Source organism: Rhinolophus ferrumequinum, chromosome 9, assembly GCF_004115265.2.
Source record: "Rhinolophus ferrumequinum isolate MPI-CBG mRhiFer1 chromosome 9, mRhiFer1_v1.p, whole genome shotgun sequence".
NCBI classification, from domain to species: Eukaryota; Metazoa; Chordata; class Mammalia; order Chiroptera; family Rhinolophidae; genus Rhinolophus; species Rhinolophus ferrumequinum.
In genome coordinates this window covers 77,414,380-77,434,314 of record NC_046292.1, presented here as the reverse complement: position 1 = coordinate 77,434,314, position 19,935 = coordinate 77,414,380, and the positions used below count along the sequence as shown (strand labels likewise).

Genomic DNA, 19,935 nt, shown 5'->3' with positions numbered 1-19,935 from the left:
TTATTAAGCAGGAAATCTTAGATGGAAAACTTTTCTTTGTAGCTGATTTTTTTTTTCACTTAAGCAGTCATGTTTCACTTTTGCTTAATTTTTTTTTTTGTCACAAAGACGTAAAATTTCTGTCTAAAAGTACCTTATTGTCCTGCTTTCTACAAACTCAACAAAATGGATAATTGGAGTCCTTTTTGTAGATTATTTAGATCCAAAGCTAGACTGGACCTGAATTAACTGGATAACTAAGGCAATGGTGTTTGTCATGGGGGATAGAAGTGGGTTGTTAGTTACATATGTAATTGGCACCAGCAAAGCAATGTGGAGATTTCATTTAAGAACTAGAAGTAGTTTCCATTTCAGAATAAAATCTAAATTCTAAAGTAATAAAATGTGAGTACTTATTTCAAGAAACATGTAATGAAAAAGTCAATGCACATTAGTATGCAACTAGAGAGGGTGCCAAAAAAATGTACACACATTTTAAGAAAGGAAAAAACTGTATTAAAATTGTAATACTTAATCTATACCGATAAAAAAAGATGAATACAAGTCATGTTTGACTTCTGCAATTACAAGAGGTGTGCAAAGTGGTTACCATCAGCATCCAGACATTTCTGATTACGACGAACTACTGCTTGAGCAACGTTGAGAAACGTTAAAAAAATATCCACTTGAATACATTTTTTTGGCACCCCAGGTATATTATATGTAATATAGTTATATAATTATATATGTAGTGTGTATATATATATATGTGTATGTGTGTGTGTGTGTGTATATATATATGTATATATATATATATATGCCAAAACATTACAAGCTTTGCACATGCCACATACAATGGTTTCATTATTTGATAGTTATAGTTCATATATATAAAATCAGAGGCAACAGCTGTTCCCAGCAAAGTTGAAATTAATTTAGAGAAAGGGATTTGCAGATGTTTAAGAGTCTTTGTGCCCCTCCTCCAAAAAAAAGTATATAATCAAACATCTGCACTCAAAATTAATCTTAATAGAGCTTTCAAAAGCAGCATTTTTAGATTTTGTGCTGTGTTCTTGCAATATAAGTGAACTTTTGCACCCTGAATATGGCCATTTAAAGTCATAAATATGCTGCTTTTCTTTTTTTTTAAGTTGTAAGCTATTGTTAAAATGATTTTAATAAAATGTACTTTTCAGTTGTTTCTAGTCTGAGGCTCTAAGGTCCTGGAGACTCATTTCATCAACATAGCAAAGAAGTATTTTAGAAAAGCATTTGTTGGGGGACTGGGTCATTGCTGCTTAACTAAGGTTCAATCTTAGTCCCTTCAGTTTCCTTACCTTTACCTTCCAGTCCATGTGACCTATGCCAGGATATCATAATTCTGTAGGTCCTGCGCTTTTAGATGTATCATTCTACACTATAGAAATAAAAGTAGTTGTCAGGATAAAACACGCCGTAAAAGAATTTTTATTAAGAAAAGAGTTTCTTTAGAAGAACCAGGAAGATTCAGATAATTTTCAAGTAAACTGCATCTTCTATTAAATGTCTTTGTTTTATTCTGCATGTGTAAATCTGACCCCCGTAGCCTCTGTTCCGAGAAATGAGTGCCGTCTGCAGGCTAATTAAATGTTATCCCTGTGACTCTCCCACGATCCTTTCAGGTTCCTAGAGCAGGTACTGTTGGTTCAGAGGCTCTTCCCAGCCCTCACCTCAGTACATCCAGACAAGTTTGCCCATCCGGAGCGATCCTTCTATATCCCTACACAGACCTCACTGAAGTGTGAGCTGTGCCAAACCTGCCCAGGGCTCCTTTCTTCTCTTAGCTCCACTTCCCACAGGACCTATATCACATTGAGAATGAGAAGTAATGGATCACTCAACAGGCAACTGAGGCTACAGGCCCTGATCTAATCTACTACTTCTCATTCAGTCTAGACAAACTGTTGCATTACCTCTACCATGAGAGTTTCTCTCTGAAAGGAAATCACACCAAGAGACAATGCCCTTAAGTCTCCAGTGCCCAGAAGGAGGGTCAGGTCCCATCCCATAATAACTTGAACACTAAGCAGGGAACCCAGATTTGGGTGCAAGTATGCCATTAGTGGAACCAGCAGGTACTCAGGAAAAATTAATAAGATGAGAGGCCCGTTTCTAGAGCCAGGGCACAGAGTCACAACAAATCAGCGTCAAGGGTGACTTGATGCCGGGGTGCCAGTGTCAATATCCAAGATGTCTTATATCCCCATAGCATCAAGCCTGGGTCCAGAGTTGGCTGTAGGAACTTGGTCAGCTGCTAAAGCAGTAGAGGGGTGGAATGAGGAGTAGTGGAGATAAAAATTAAGCTGGTTTTACAGATTCAAGCCAGAGGCCCAAGAGTAACACTACATATGTCTTAAGGCAGCCCATGCCACTTGTTCTTTGACTTGACTAGTGACTATTAAAAAAAAAAAAGTCTGAATATAGCATAAAAGATTTCTCTGAAGTTTTTATTGAGATACAATTGACACATAACATTGTATTAGTTTCAGGTATACAACATAATAATTGAAAATTTGTATATATTGGAAAACGATCACCACAATAAGTGTAGTTAGCATTCATCCAACATGTAAGTACATTTTTTTTCTTGTGATGAAAACTTTTAAAATCTACTCTCTTAGCAACTTTCAAATATACAGTACAGTGTTATTAACTATTATAGTTCACCATGCTGTACATTACATCCTCAGGGTTGATTTGTGTTATCACTGGAAGTTTCTTGCTTTTGACCACCTTCACTCATTTTCCCCATCCCCCATCTCTCGCAACCACCAATCTTTTTTTTCCCTGACTTTGGATTTGCAACCTACAATCTTAAAAAAGACTTTAGAATCCAGTGGATATGTGCTTGACTTATGTCTCTGCCATTTACTGGTTCTTTAATATTGAGTCAGCCTGACTGATTTCCTGCTTTATTTTCTGTTAAAGAGCGATTTCAGTACAGTCCTAGTAATACGGTTGTGATGCCTAGGACTAATCTGAGCACATACCGTAGCATAGAGTGGTGGTTCCCAAACCTGCCAGCACATTGGAATCACCTGTGGAGCTTCAAAAAATACGATGCCTATGTCCAAACTACCCCAAAGAGCATTTCTGCAACATGGGCTCAATTTGGGGATTTCTAAGAGATCCCCAGATGATTCTAATGTTCAGAAAAGTTTGGGAACCCCTGGCATAGAACCTGTCCTATACTGAGCATTAAATAGCTTGTTAAGTGAATGGAAACAATTAGTGCCTGGCACATACTAGCCTTTCCAGAATTCTTGGCGCCCGTCCCTTCCCTGACCATCTCCCCTCTGTTTTTATTGGGAAGCCCGAAGGCTTAGTGTTGGTCTGTGATTCAAGTTGGTGTGGCTGCCATGCAGGGCCAGGCCCACGTGAGTATGCAGAAAGCTCTAGTATCATGTGCTGTAATATCCTACAGGAGGAGAAACAGGCAAAGTTGCACGCAAGGAGCAGCCCACAGAGATCCTGTTAAGGGAATATCTAATGAGTTTGCTTTCAAGTACACTGTATACGAAAGCCCCTGAATGCTAATTGTAAAGTCACCTTGGAAACCAGAGTCTAGTTTTGTGCTCTCACTGGGGCTGATAGAGGAATGAGCCAGAACCCACAAAGGATAAGTTGAAGACAGAGTTTCAGCTGGTCCTGAGTTCTCTTACTTTTTGGCTTTTATATTCAACATTTGTTGCAATAAATCCTTTGTTTAGTGTTCCTGGGTCAGCCATCTGAATGTATCAAAGTTCTTAAAAGTTGAATATGTGGCTTATTGGTTTCAGTGTCCTTTTATGGTTCTTGGAGAGAGACTCGGAATTCTGAGAGCGAGGGAACCATGTAAATCATTCTAAGATTTAGAAACCAGTATCGTCTCCCCTTTCCACAAAATAGAAGGACTATAAAGCTGCAGTGTTTCAGCTGCGGGAGACAGGTCTGTCCCTTCACTGACTATTTGAGTTATTATGTGCTTATGAGTAAAAATAATACTTTGTGGCTCTTGGTTTCTGGAACTGAGGACTGGAATATTGTTTGATGCGCAAAGCTTGTATTTTACAGCTCTTTATGATTCAGAGAAAATTCTCAAATTTCACCCCAGTAACATAATAGAAAACATTCAAGATACTGAAGAAAAGAAAAAAGGTCAGTATCAAGAACTGTGCAACCATTTTCTACTTGACCTGAGAATCTTGATGGAGTCAGTCTGGTCTTCCTTAGAAACCAAAAAGGATCACAAATTATAACTTCAGTAGATAATTCCTCAAGCTTGCTCAGTTTTTAAGACATGCATTATGACTAGAGAAGAATCTTTTGAAATTTTATTTTCAATTACAGTTGACATACAATTTTATATTCGTTTCAGGTGTACAACATAGTGATTGGACATTTATACAACTTATGAAGTGATCTCCCTGATAAGTCAACACCATTCATAGTTATTACAATATTATTAACTATATTCTCTATACTGTATTTTACATCCCTGTGACTATTTTCGTAATAGGCAATTTGTACTATGAGAAGAATCTTTTGTTTTCAGGGTAATTCTATACTTAATAGGGATTATATTAAGTACTTTGCAAATTGTGTGGGGTTTTTCAACTAAAAACTACCAAGGACTAAAAACCTGATATTGACACTATGTAATACGAAGTTGCTTAGGAAAATATGGATATGCTTTGTTAATATTTAACACTTATGTAGTGTTTTACATCTTGTATTTGGTATTGAAGATACATGAGCCTAAGCCACACTTCTATCACTCTTAATTTTTTAAGTTTCCTATTTGTGTATTGAATTAGCTTGTAAGTCCTTATTATAGGAATTTAAAGGTAAAATGGTATATAACACAAGTTTAAGAATGTGTGTTTTTAACCTACTAGTTTTAAACTTTGTGACAACTGCACCTCTGGAGTTCTCTCAAAAGGTTAAAACAGATCCCTCTATTTTATATCACCTTTTACTGCCATTTGAATTTGTTAGAATTTCACACTGGATACAAAGGTCGCACTTCCCATAGCACAGAAAATAAGAACAAGCATAGATCTTGCTCAGGAGAAATCCAGCTTTTCGTTCGTTCACTAACAATCAGCATTAGATGAGCCAAACCATCAGAGGGATCCCTCACCCCGACCACCTCAGGTTTGACAGTATCCCGATGGTTACACCTGGTCCTTCCTTGGGGGTCAGTTTGAGGCATGCATACTTGAAAAATCAGTTTCAGAAAGTTTTAGTATCTCTTTCTTTATCTGTTCAAAAAGGTTCAAAAATATCTAATAATCACTGAATAATTTTCACCTCTCTCTCTCTGTCTCCTTGACAGTAGCAATTTCTAGTGTCCAAAAAGAAAAAGTGAGTCCTTTTATCAGTTAGACCACTTTTTTCTTATGATTCTCCATTGGCCAACGCCCAGTTTCATTTGTATCCTGAGCTTTGGACATGAACCTGTGAATATAGCTTTGTTTGCCTCTGAGTTGGGAGTGTGAATCCTGGACATAGAGTTTCTAACTAGCAGTTTCTGACAGATGAGTCACGCTCCATGTTCCATGTTCCCAAGGCGAATTCCCCCTCGGTTCTAGGTCTTCCCAAACAGACCCATGATTCACAAATGTACCTCCTGGGTGCCCTTTGTGAATCTTGAACCCCACTCCCTCATTGGCAACAGGTTCTAAGTGACGTTGGCAAAATCCCAGCTCTCAGCAAAGACATGAGTCTCAATGCAGTGCTTTCCATCTTCTCTCTCCCACAGGGTCCGGTAGCATCAACTACTTCAGCTTTGTCTGCCCTCTCCCTGGGGCCTGGCCATCCTCCACCCCCTCCTCCCCCTCCTCCTGGGCCACCTCCACTTTTTGAGAATGAAGGCAGAAAAGAGGAGTCCTCTCCTTCACGCTCAGCTTTATTTGCACAACTTAACCAGGGAGAAGCGATTACAAAAGGTGAGAAAACCAGACCTTGAAGCTGTCTCCCCTTGGGCCCAGGCACACAGACCTCCCCATGGTCCACACTGATGGATGCATCATTCAACTCCAGTCCCCCCCACACACAGGGAGCTACTGTTGAGAAGGCAGAAACCTGCAAGGTTGATGGGCTCAGTGGGCTGTTGCATGGACCAGAAAGAACTCAGAAACTCTGGGTTCTAAATCAGCCAAGGCACTGACTGCATAACCACTTCAGCCCTTGCTGCTTCGACACCTTCTACAAGCAAGGCATCAAAATCAATTGAAATAAAAATGAGAAACAACAGCACCTGTGTCCTCAAGCAGTGTACAGGCTTGTCAAGGAATTATGTCATTGACTACTTTTGTCCTCACAGTGAACGGTTAATTAAAAAATAATCATGCAACATTTAATAGAATCATGTTGCCAAAAACTTTATGCCAATGATTTTTTGCTTTGCATGGGTAAAAGGAGTTAGGGCTTAATGTCCCTATGCACTGGGCTGGGAGTTCAGAACCCAAAATCCTAAATTTTTCTCTGGCTCCAATTAGCTGCACTGTCTCCTCGTCTGCAAAGTAAGGGAATGGATCTGTAACCCTAAAATCAATTCTGTACTCTCATATATACTTACTGGAATGCCTTAACCTTTGGATTATGTCTAGGGAATGATTCAGCCATGAGAGAAAAAGTAAATCAAACGATCCTTTTTGGCACTGTGGTTTGCCTTTTGCAAAATTTTTGTCTATCATTGCATCTCCTTAAAGAAGGGGTTCCTCAAATTGAAAAATACTTACAGTGCTTCCATTAACTCTAACTTACACAAGTCTCAAACTCTGCATATTAACCTTGAGAAGACACTAGCCTGTTGAGAAAATAGCATTAACAAAAATTCTTGTGCTGTTTACATCGTGTTGATCTAAGAAGTTAGGGACATTTCTCTTTGCATAAAATATAAAGAAATGTGTCTGTGTGTTACCTTCCTAGGCCTCCGGCATGTCACAGATGAACAGAAGATATACAAGAATCCCAGCCTACGGGCTCAAGGAGGACAAACTCCATCTCCTACCAAAAGCCACAGTCCAGGCCCCAAGTCTCCCCAATCTCATTCCCCTCAGAAACATGCTCCTGTGTTCGAGTTGGAAGGAAAGAAATGGAGAGTAGTGAGTGAAGCCCTTTAACCTTCATTCCTGACACAGTCTAACAAAAGGACTAATGGCTAAACTGTATACCAAGGTCTTAAGGATTTCCGAGTGAAATGACAGGAGCAAAAGCCTGGCTAAAATAGAAACCAGGGCCTTTCGGAATGCTTCCATAAACCGTTTTCTGCTTTTCATTGTTTCCCATTCATTCTTTTCTCAGCTTTTTAAAATTATTTTTTCAGTTGTGGTAAAATTACACATAAAACAAAATGTACCATCTTAACATTTAAGTGTACAGTTCAGTGGCATTCAGTACATTCACCCTGTGTGCAGCCACCACCATCCATCCACAGAACTCTTTTAATCTTTAAACTCTGTACCCCTTAAACACTAATTCCCCATTCTCCTTTACTTTAGCCCATGGCAACCACCTTTCTATTTTCTGTCTATGAATTTAACTACTCTTTCCATAAACTTTTAATCTGTGCCCCGTTCTGATCTGCTGTAGGATTCTATCCCACTGACGGAGATGCTGATATAACCTACGAGTTCACCCACCATCTCCACCATTGTGTGAACTGAAGATACTTTGAATGTGGATGGAAGCTGGTGCCTACCAATCCTGGGGAGTTCCCCAAAGATTGAGGACCAAAGTCCCCCACAAGGTTGCCATGGTCTGAAAATACACTGGGACTTAGACCACTGCAGTGACCCTTACTAGCCTATTTGCCCAACTTGTATGTGACACAGCAGATTTTGCTACAGCATCATTAAGACCAGACTCAACAAAAAGCTCTCACATGCCTGTTCCAAACCCCACTCACTAGCCCAGGTGCCTGATATTTGATTGTTTGCAAATTGACACCAACCCCCTTCCAATCAGTTGTTCCATCTATTCAAAACATTACAGTGACAAAGACCTGTGGTTTAGTCAGTAAGAAAATGGTTATAAAAGAAAGAACATATTGAAAAGCTATAATTAATGAATGCTTCACTCCATAGTAATTTCAGTGTGCAATGGATTCAATTTATCGATGCATCCTTATATTTAATATTTGCATATGTTTTAATTTTAGGAATACCAAGAGGACAAGAATGACCTGGTGATTTCAGAGACTGAACTGAAACAAGTGGCTTATATTTTCAAATGCAACAAGTCTACCCTACAGATGAAAGGGAAAATAAATTCCATTACAATTGGTAGGGCAGAACTATGGCTGTGTAGTTACTCTAAAGTGCTTGTATAAACATGCTCTACGTATTCAGCGAAGTATTTTTTTCCTAGATAACTGTACAAAGTTTGGCCTGGTGTTTGATAATGTGGTGGGCATTGTGGAAGTGATCAACTCCAAGGACATTCAAATGCAGGTAAGTGGCCCTTTCAACCATGCTCTGCCCCCGCGATGGCTTTGCACAGACCATCCATTCTGCCGGAAAGGGGCCCTCCGTGTCTACCTAGAAAATCCTATTCCCTTTCTCCCTAAAGACAGCTCTATCATCACCTCCCCTCTGAAGCCCCTTCTTACTTCTTAGGTAGTGTTAACTCCTCCTTTTCAATCTCTTAGAACACATCCTATTTTGCACTTCAATTATTGGTTTACCATCTTTATTTCAAAAACAGTTAATTTAATCTTTACAGCCCCAGAAACTTGCACAGTACCTGTACATGTAGGTGTCCAATAAATGTTTGATCAGTGAAGGATTGAAATGAATCGTTGGTTCTGGGTAAGGAGGGGGAACGGTTTTTCCAAAGAGTCAATGAGATCATCAAAAAAAAACGCCTGGATTGAATTTGCAAAACAGGAGAAAATCTACATTCCTTTAGTAATTTTGAGTTAAACAGATGAGATGCTATAATACACAAAAGCTTCTTACCTTTGGCCAATTATAACTTCTATCTTTGATTACATTCCTTTCATATTGGTAACTATCCCTTATTATCTGATGTTTTCTAATAATGTTTGTTAAAATTGGATTCTAGTTGCATAGATTTTTCTCTTTTATGGGCTTTTCACCATTGCCATGCTTTTAAAAACATTTTTTAAATTAAATTATTGTGGTAACATTGATTAATAGTATTATATAAATTTCAGGTATATAACTTTATAATACACCTGTATTCTCCATTGTGTGCTTGTCACCCAAAGTCTAGTCTCCTCTCATCACCATTTATTTGACCCCCCTTTATCCTCTTCATTCCTCCCCCAATCCTCTTTTCCCCCTCTGAGTTTGTTTGTTTGTTTTGTTTGTTGCTGTTTGTTTTATATCCCACATATGAGTGAAATGATACAGTTCTTATTCTTTTCTATCTGACTTATTTCACTTAGTGTGATACTCTCAAGATCCATTCATGTTGTTGCAAATGACAATATTTCATCTTCTTTTGTGGCTTATTAGTATTCCATTGTATATATGTACCATATCATCTTTATCCAGTCATCTGTCGAAGGACACTCAGGTTGTTCCCATGTCTTGGCTATTGTAAATAATGCTGCAATGAACATAGGGATACATATATCTTTACAAATAAGTGTTTTCAAATTTTTTAGGTAGATACCTAGAAGAAGGATTGCTAGGTCATAAGGTAGTTCTATTCTTAATTTTTAAAGGAATCTCCTCACTGTTTTCCATAGTTACTACTGCCACTTTTAATCCATTCAATTGTACATTTTACATTTTACTAACTGCCACCGAAGAAGCTGGTTTTCCATGTGTCTGTTAAATGGAAAGAATCTCTGCCCTCACCCACTGTGTGTACTTTGGCAATGCACTTCCTCTCTTCTCTGAATTCCCTTCCTTGAAACACAAGGATAGCTGGGAGATAGTAAGTCCTCTACAGCCCCAAATTCTAAATATTCTTGCCACATAGCCTCCACAGATACATTTACTTCTGTGCCATTCCAGTTCCATATATGCTCTTCAATGCCTCATGGAAATCTTTCCCCTAACCCTTCTGATTCCACTTCTTCATAAATTCCATTCCTTGATTTAAAAAAACTATTTAAAAGAAAGCACCCAAATAATTTGTCACAGATATATATGCTTAGCTTTACCATGTAAACAGGGAAACTTGACCATCCTTGAATCACACTTTAAATTCTAAAATGTGAATTATTTGCCCAAGGCTACTTAGCATCAAGCACTCATACATTCATTCATTCACCAAATTTGCCTAATGTCTAATATGTCAGGTACTGTTCTAAGCTCTAAAAATGTCAGTAAACAAACGAGACAAAAACCCTTGCCTTTATGAAGCTTACATTCTGGCAACACTATCTCCCAGTTTGGTATTTCTGATAACCACATTTATCCACTTAATAATTGGATAAAAAATTTAAGGAAACCACTTATCATCAGGAAAAGTCTAATTACTCAAGGACAAGTATAGTTCATAAAAACCTAATAATGACCCCACAATTTCTAAAAAACTGTTTTAGATAGTGGAAGTTTCTACATAAAGAGCCATGCTCTCTCCCACTTCGCATTATTTTTAACAAAAACAAAAAGCAAACTAGAAATAACATTCTATGGCAGAGGTGAGAGTACATATCTAGCCAGATGAAAAGTACCTTGGAAATAAATAGTCTAGACTAACATCCCCCCTCTTAATTTTAGAGGATTTATTTCAAGCTTTCTTTTATTCTTACAGAAATGAGATTGGGTGGCAAGTATGATACCATATATAAGAAGTTAGCATTATTTTTTTTAAATTAAAGTTTATTGGGGTGACAATTGTTAGTAAAGTTACATAGATTTCAGGTGTACAATTCTGTATGACATCATCTATATATCACATTGTTGGTTCACCACCCACAGTCAGTTCTTTTTCCATCACCATATATTGGATCCCCTTTACTCTCATCTCCTACCCCTTCTCCCCTTACCCTCTGGTAACCAATAAACTATTGTCTGTGTCTATGAGTTTTTGTTTCTTCATTTGTTTGTCTTGTTCTTTAGTTGTTTTCAGTTTTATATACCACATATCAGTGAAATCATATGGTTCTCAACTTTTTCTGTCTGACTTATTTCGCTCAGCATAATAATCTCAAGATCCATCCATGTTGTTGCAAATGGTACTATTTCATCTTTTCTTATGGCAGAATTGTATTCCACTGTGTATATGTATCACAACTTCTTTATCCAATCATCTATTGAAGGACACTTTGGTTGTTTCCATGTCTTGGCCACCATAAATAAAACTGCAATGACATTGGAGCACATACATATTTACAGATAAATGTTTTCAGATTTTTTTGGTAAATACCCAAGAGGGATTGCTGGATCATATGGTAATTCTATACTTCATTTCTTGAGGAACCTCCACACTGCCTTCCATAGCAGCTGCACCAATCTGCATTCCCACCAACAGTGGATGAGGGTTCCTTTTTCTCCACAGCCTCTCCAACACTTTTCTTGTTGATGACAGCCATTCTAATTGGTGTGAGGTGATATCTCATTGTGGTTTTTATTTGCATTTCTCTAACGATTAGTGATGCTGAGCGTTTTCTCATATGTCTATTGGCCATTTGTATATCTTCTTTTGAGATATGTCTCGTCAGGTCTTCTGCCCATTTTTTAATTGGATTGTTTGTTTTTTGTTGTTGTTGAGTTGTATGAGTTCCTTATATATTTTGGATATTAGCCCCTTATCGGCAGTGTTGTTTGCAAAAATCTTCTCCCATTCGGTTGGTTGCCTCTTTATTTTGTTGATGGTTTCTTTTGCTGTGCAGAAGCTTTTAAGTTTGATATGATCCCATTCATTTATTTTAGCTTTTACTTCCTTTGCCTTTGGGGTCAAATTCATAAAATGCTCTTTGAAACCAAGTTTAGTACCTGTGTGTAGTACACACAGGTACTAAACATAAGTTTAATACCTATGTTTTCTTCTATGCATTTTATTGTTTCAGGTCTTATGTTGAGGTCTTTGATCCATTTTGAGTTAATTTTGATACACAGTGACAGATAGCAATCTAGTTTCATTCTTTTGTATATGGCTTTCCAATTTCCCCAGCACCATTTATTGAAGAGGCTATCATTTGTTCATTGTATATTTTTGGCTTCTTTGTCAAAAATTATCTGTCCACATTTATGTGGGTTTATTTCTAGGTTCTCAGTTCTCTTCCACTGGTTTGTGTGTGTGTTTTTCTGCCAGTACCATGCTGTTTTGATTATTGTTGCCCTGTAGTACAAGCTAAAGTCGGGGAGTGTGATACCTCGAGCATTGTTCTTTTTTCTTATGATTGCTTTGGCTATTGGGGTCTCGTGTGATTCCCTACAAAGCTGATGATTCTTTATTCTATTGCTTTATTCGATTCTTTAAAAAATGCCTTTGGCGGTATTTGAGTCCAGAACCCAACACCTCAGCAGTTTGCAATCTCAGCTATCTGGGCAGTTTCACACATTGAAACCTGGCATTTGGTTCTACATGATGCTAATTAGAAAATAGTTTTTGAGGTCAGAGGGTTTCAAAGAAAGATCTGGGGATTATTGATGCTGGATGTAGGGTCTCTTAAGTTTCTAAATGATTGTTTCTTAGAGTACACATTTATAATATGGTCATGACTGAACTTTTTCTTGATGAAAATTTGTGTGTCATCAAACTCAATGTGTCTTGTTCTGGCGAGATTATTTTTTTTCACTGTGCATGAAAATAAAGAAGACTCTATCATAAAAAAAAAAAATGCCTTTGGGATTTTGATGGGGATTGTATTAAATGGCCTTGGGTAACATGGCCATTTTAACTATGGTGATTCTTCCAATCCATGAACACAGAATATGTTTCCATTTCTTTGTGTCTTCTTCAATTTCTTTTAAAAATGTCTTAGAGTTTTCAGTATATAAGTCTTTCACATCCTTGGTTAAGTTTATTCCTAGGTATTTTATTCTTTTTGTAGCAATTACAAAAGGAACTGTTTTTTAAATTTCTTTTTCTGAGATTTCATTGTTATATATTGGAATGCAATGGACTTTGTACATTGATTTTGTAGCCAGCAACTTTACTGTATTCGTTTATTGTTTCTAATAGCTTTTGGTGGAGTCTTTAGGGTTTTCTATATATAGCATCAGTCATCTGCAAAAAGTGACAGTTTAACTTCTTCATTCCCAATTTGGATGCCTTTTATTTATTTGTATTCCCTGATTACTCTGGCTATGACTTTCAACATTATGTTGAAAAGCAGAGGTGATAGGGGACAGCCCTGTCATGTTCCTGAGCATAGAGCAAAGGGCTTTAGTGTTTCACCATTAATTATGATAGTAGCTTAGTGTTTGTTATATATGGCCTTTATTGTGTTATTCTCCTTCTATATCTATTTTATTAAGTGTTTTAATCATAAATGGATGTTGTATCTTGTCAAACACTTTTTCTGCATCTATTGATATAATTATATGATCTTGTCCTTTATTTTGTTTATGTGGTATATCACATTGATTGACTTGCGTATGTTGAACCCCACTTGGTCGTGATGTATAATCTTTTAAATATATTGTTGAATTCGATTTGCTAGAATTTTGTTTAGGATTTTGCATTTATCAGACATATTGGTCTGTAATTTTGTTTAGGATTTTTGTATTTATCAGAGATATTGGTCTATAATTTTCTTTTTTTGTGTTATCTTTACCAGGTTTTGGTATTAGGGTGATGTTGGCCTCATAAAATGAGTTTAGGGAGTATTGTCTCTTCAATTTTTTGGAAGAATTTGAGTAGGACAGGTATTAGATCCTCTTTGAATGTTTGGTAGAATTCACTAGTGAAGCCATCTGGTCCTGGACTTTTACTTTGGGGAAGGTTTCAGATGACTGATTCAATTTCCTCACTGGTGATCAGTCTATTTAGATTTTCCAATTCTTCGTGATTCAGGCTAGGAAGGCTATATATTTCTAAGAACATGTTCATTTTCTAGGTTATTGAATTCAGTGGCATATAATCCTTCATACTGTATTTCCCCGAAAATAAGACTAGGTCTTATATTAATTTTTGCTCCAAAAGATGCATTAGGACTTATTTTCAGGGGATGTCTTATTTTTTCATGTACAACAATCTACATGTATTCATGTACAAAAATCTACATTTATTCAAATACAGTCATGTCATCTTCTTCTGGAACATCATCATAACTCTCCAAACCCCGAATTCTGGCTTGAATTTCTTGCAACTCCATTTCCTGTAGAACCATTGGCCCCAATCTCTCATGTCCAGCAATAAAGCTCTCCTTAAATGAGAACTTCTTGTCCATGTAGCCTACTCATAGCGCATTGGGAACACAGCTGCCAGTAATTTTATCCCATGAATTCTTCACCGAAAACATGACCTCTTACAGGCTAGGCTTCACAAAGTTTCCACGCTGATTTCTCTCCATTCTATTTTCAGTGTAGTCATTGATTTCCATGTGCAAATGGTCCTTGAATGGCTTGTTTATTGCAATATCAAGAGTCGGAAGATAGGCAGTCATTCCTGTGGGAATTATTATTTGATCTATTCTTCTCTCTGCAAGGAAGTTCTTCATGTCTTTAGTGCGGTGAGTACTGACTGAATCCCAGACTAGCAGACCTCTTTGGCCATCTTGCAGAACAAGTGGCAACATTAAATCGACCCACCTCCTTATAACTGCTGTGTGCACCAGGCTTTTCGGTTTCAAGAACATAAATGACTGAAACACGTTCAACCTTATCTTTCTTGCCCTTAGTGATGATTAGAGGTGGGGCTTTCTTTCCATCCAGATGAATTGCCAAAATACAGGTAACATGTGCACTTTTGTAACCAGTGGAGGGAATGTAGATTGATGAGGCATCCCTCTGATCAACTGTAGTTTGAGATCCTTGGCCCATAAACACTGTAGTTTCGTCCATAGCAATCATGTTGGAGAGTTGGTATTTAGAAAAGTCGATGCCATCAGCAAAGGACTTGAATGCAAGTGCATGTTTAATAACTTCAGTATCTTCCAGCTTGAACAGTGTTGGCGATCTTAGAGACAATTTATATTGCTGAAGGAAGCCATCCAGCCAGTGTTGTGATGCTTTGAATTCTTCTGGGGATATTTCTAACTGTGGTGCCATTGCAAGGGCAAATGCTTGAATATCAGCCTTGCGCACAACCAAAGCCTTTGCTCCCCTGTCAGCAATCCATTCACAGATGATGTCTTCCAGCTCAGGAAATAATGGTTGCCGACCTGATCCACACTTGCGCTTCTTAGCATTTCCCTCGTCCACCTGTTGACTGAGGTTATCATACTCTGCTCACCATTTTCGGACCATTTGGAGGTTCAACTTCTCTTTGCAGAAAGCCATAAGATTCTTGCTCCGGAATTCCTCCACAATTTTTTTCTTGTACTCGACGGAATAGCTCTTTCTTTTTGAACTCATCTTTTCTGGGGGTCAAAATATTATTCCCTTTAAATCTTCCATTAAATCAAGTGTTAATTGAAGACTTACAAGACAGGAGTGGCAACAAAAATGATGACAGTTAAGATGATGGTCCACACAAAAGTGACAAAAAATTGCAAGCACCAAAATTAAGAAAACGTTTCTTTATTTCACATGAATGCATTACAACACACGATATATTGAATTATGAAGATTCATAATAGACGCAATCACATTATCAAGTGTGCACGTTATTCGTGCATTGTGTCTATAGTCCAATTGGTCATTCGGCAATAAGTCTCAAGTTCATCTGTTTACACAGGTGTTTACCTCTCGTCCAAAGGCATCCGCTTGGGTATTTACAAATAATTATAATTTGTATTATCATTTAACTACTAATATCAATAATGCTATTTATTTATATTTAATTATATATTAATATTATTTTATAATTCAATATGTCCGTTGTGTGTTGCCACGGATGTACTAAATGCATCCACCTGGCTGATGATCTTAACTGGGGTTTATTTTTGTGGTAGGGCTTATATTACGAGCATCCTGAAAAATCACGCTAGGGCTTATTTTCCAGTTAGGTCTTGTTTTCAGGGAAATACGGTAGTATTCTTGGATGATTTTTTGTATTTCTGTGGCATCCGTGATAACTTACCCTCTTTCATTTCTGATTTGGTTTTTTGTGTCTTTTCTCTTCTTATTTTAGTGAGTCCAGCCAAAGGTTTGTCAATTTTATTAATCATTTCAAAGAACCAGCTCTTTGTCTCATTAATTTTTTCTATTTTTTACTTGCTCTCTATTTCATTTAGTTCTGCTGTGATTTTTATTATTTCCTTCCTTCTGCTAACTTTGGATTTCATTTGTTCTTTTTTTTTCTAGTTTTTTAAGATGTAATTTGAGGTTATTTATCTGGGACTTTTCTTCTTTCAGCATAATTTTTTAATGTAAATACGTCACATTCAAAATAAGAAACTAAATGAATTAAATATAAAACATGAAACTATTGAAAGTAGAGAAAAGAGTTCTAAATAGTCAACAAATTTACAGAGGGAGACAATAATTCTAAATTGAGAAGTAATAGATGAAATTATCAAAAAAGATAGATATGCCCACTTAAAAACTTTAAACTTCTGAATTCCATACAATGAAACACTATGTAAACATTTTTAAAAGTCACCTAGAATGATATCCATGGTATGTTGTTAAGAGGAAAGAACACTTTTATACCATTATGTAGAGCATGCTATCATTTTTGTAAATACAGACACATAACATACATACAGATATAGCTGTATCTGATAATTATAGAAAAAAAGTTCAGAGAGAAGGTATACTTCCTTCTGTACCTGAATTAAGGGTATCTATCAAAATCCTGTAGCAAAAGTCATACTTCATTTGAAAATGGAGATTTCCCATTCAAGTCAGAAACAAGAAGAGAATCCTTCTAATATTGCTTCTGTTCAACAATGCATAAAAAGTTGTGACCTATGCAACAAGGCAAGGAAAATAATTGAGAAATATAAAACTGGAAAATGAAGAGACAAAAGTGTTCTTTTTTTGGTCAACAAAATTACTTTATATAAAATCTAAGAATTTCAACTATAAAACTATAAAAACAGTCAGCAAGATGGTTGGACACGTTATCAACATACAAAAATCAATAACACTTCTTTATGCCACAAATAAACATTAGAAAATATAATAGAAAATAACACTAAAATTGCACCAAAAACTGTAAAGTACCCAGGGAAAAAAATTAATCAACAGAAATACAAGAAATTCATGAAGAACACAAGAGAGATGTAAATAAATGGACAGAAAGACATCAATATCAATCGTCATCATTTAGTTAATCTATAAGATCAGTGAAATTTGATTAAAAATCCGAACAAGGTTTTTAATGAACAATGGTCTTAAAATTCATTTGGAATAAAAATGGACAAGTGTAACTAAAACAATTTTAAAGAAGATGGGGTGAAGGGACTTGCATACCAGATATTAAGAGTCATTGTAGAGTGTTATATTTTTGGAGGAATACAAAAATAGAGTAATGAAACCAAATAGCAAGCACTGAAGTAGACAGATGTATACATGGAAATGTATTTTAGGATAATACATGTGGAGAAAAAATATTTCATTCCTACCTCACACCATGCATAAAAAGTCCTAATTGTGAAAAAATACTTTTAAACTTTGAGAATATAATACAGAAGAAAATCTTTATGGTCTTCAAGTATAATAGAAATTAATTAGGGTCAAAAAGCAAAAGAGCACAAACTGTAAAGGACAGATGAATCTAACCACATTAAAATTAAAATTATATGTTCAATAGAAGACATCATATACAAAGCTGAAAGACAAGCCATGGGTTGAAAAAAGATACTTGTAATACAGATAATCAAAAAGGATTTGTAACCAGAATTTATAAAGAACTTAACACAAATCAATAAGAAAAAGACTAATAACCCAATAGAAAAATGGGCAAAGAATATTAAGTCATTTCAGAGAAGAAAAAACTGAAGTGTTTGATAAATATATGAAAATATGCATAACCTACTGAACAGAAACAGGAATGCAAATTATTTCCACAATCAAATATATCTTTTCACACTCCTCAGTTTTGAGATCCAGGCTGTCCTTACTTTGCAAGAAGTGTGTTGTCTGAAACTCATGCATATCAGAACTGTGCAACTTGAGGACAGCCAGTATATTAAAAAGCCTGATGGTACAAGGGTTGTTAAGGAAGTGAAACAATGGGAACCCTGATACATCAGTGTTGGGAGAATAAATCTATTACACTCACTGTGCAGAGCAAATTGGCTCTATCTAATAAAGTTAAAAACATTCATAGCCTGTGTCCGAGTAATTCCACTCTTAGGTATATACACTAAAGAAGCTCTGTAGTACATACATCCACGAGACATCTAAAAATGTTTATTGCAGTATCATTCATAATGACAATAAAAAACAATAAATAAATCCCCCTAATAGAATACTACATAGTAGTTCAAATGTGTGAACTACAGTTACATGTATAAAAACAGATAAATCTCAAAAGCAACATTGAGCAATAGAGGCAAGTTACATTTCCAGTCAAGATGGCAAGAGTAGCTAAACACTGTGTTCGCCTCCTCTCACCACCACATCAGAATTACAACTAAAGTACAAAACAACCATCACTAAGTATTGCCTGTAGTCTAGCTGAACAGAAATCCTACAACTAAGGACAAAAGATGCCACCTCAAGATTGGTAGGAGGTGCAGAGACAGAACAAGCTGGTCCTACACCCATGCGTGTGGCAAGTAAAAATAAGAAGGGATATCTCAGCTGCAGAGGTACCTCCTGAGGAGCGAGGGGTCCCAGCCCCACACCAGGATTCCCAGCCCAGGGTTCCAGTGCCATGAAGAGAAGTCCCCACAGTTTCTCTCTGTGAAAAGCAGTGGAGATTGTGGCTAAGTGAGACAGAGGTCTGCTGGAGTCCCAAGTGTTTCTCTTGAAGGACTTGAGCATGGACTCACTTGCTGATGGTCTCATTGTCTCTGAGCTCCAGCACTGGGGCAGCAGTTCGGAAGGTACCAGGAGGAATTGAATTATCTGGCTTAGAGCAAGGGCTGGAGGGGCAGCTTCCTTCCAGTCAGAAGCACTGGCAGAAGCCATTGATCCTTTGGCAGAAGCCCTCCCCGCATCCAGCATACAGACTAGTCAGGCACCAGAACCGTGCTAAAGTGAATCCTGCTCCATAGAGTCAGCCCCTGCAGAACAGCTCCTCCACTGTAGTCATGGGCCAGACTACACAACCAATCAGCCTGAGGGTCAATCCCTCCCATTGACATGCAAACAGCAAGCTCAACTACAACAGGAGGGCACACACAACCCACACAGGGGACACAACTGGAGCACCCGGCTTTGGTAATTGCGGAGAGACTGCACTACTGAACCCCACAGAACACCTACTACAAAAGGTCACTCTACTAAGATAAAGAGACATAGCTGCTCTACCTAACACATAGAAACAAAACCAAGGAGGCAGCCAAAATGAGGAGATAAAAAAACATAAAATGTTTCATATGAAAGAATGGAACGAATCTCCAGAAAAAGAACTAAACAAAAAGGGGATAAGTAGTCTACAGATGGAGTTAAAAGCACTGGTTGTAAGGATGCTCAATGATCTCAGTGATTCAACAAAGAGACAGGAAACATAAAAATGGAGATAGGAAACATAAGAAAGAACCAGTCAGAAATGAAGAATACAATAACTGAAATAAAGAATACATTAGAAAGAAAAAAACAACAACAAAATGAAAAAGACAAATATAAGACAAAGCAAAGGAAAAAACTAAAACAAAAAAGAAAAAAGAAAATTTAAAAAGTACATTGGAAGGAATGAACAGTAGATTAGATGAAGCAGAAGACTGAATCAGTGATTTAGAAGTTAAGGTAGCAGAAAACACCCAATCAGGACAGCAAAAAGAAA

At 37.0% G+C, this 19,935-nt stretch overlaps 1 protein-coding gene across 1 annotated transcript in view; it reads left to right on the top strand.

Moving 5' to 3' along the window:
* Positions 1-19,935, top strand: part of CAP2 (cyclase associated actin cytoskeleton regulatory protein 2) — a 144,992-nt gene that overhangs the window by 114,056 nt on the left and 11,001 nt on the right. The window contains exons 8-11 of the mRNA XM_033115558.1: positions 5,762-5,948; positions 6,934-7,109; positions 8,165-8,288; positions 8,374-8,456. Coding sequence (XP_032971449.1) covers positions 5,762-5,948; positions 6,934-7,109; positions 8,165-8,288; positions 8,374-8,456 — 570 coding nt within the window. The remainder of the gene's footprint in view (positions 1-5,761; positions 5,949-6,933; positions 7,110-8,164; positions 8,289-8,373; positions 8,457-19,935) is intronic.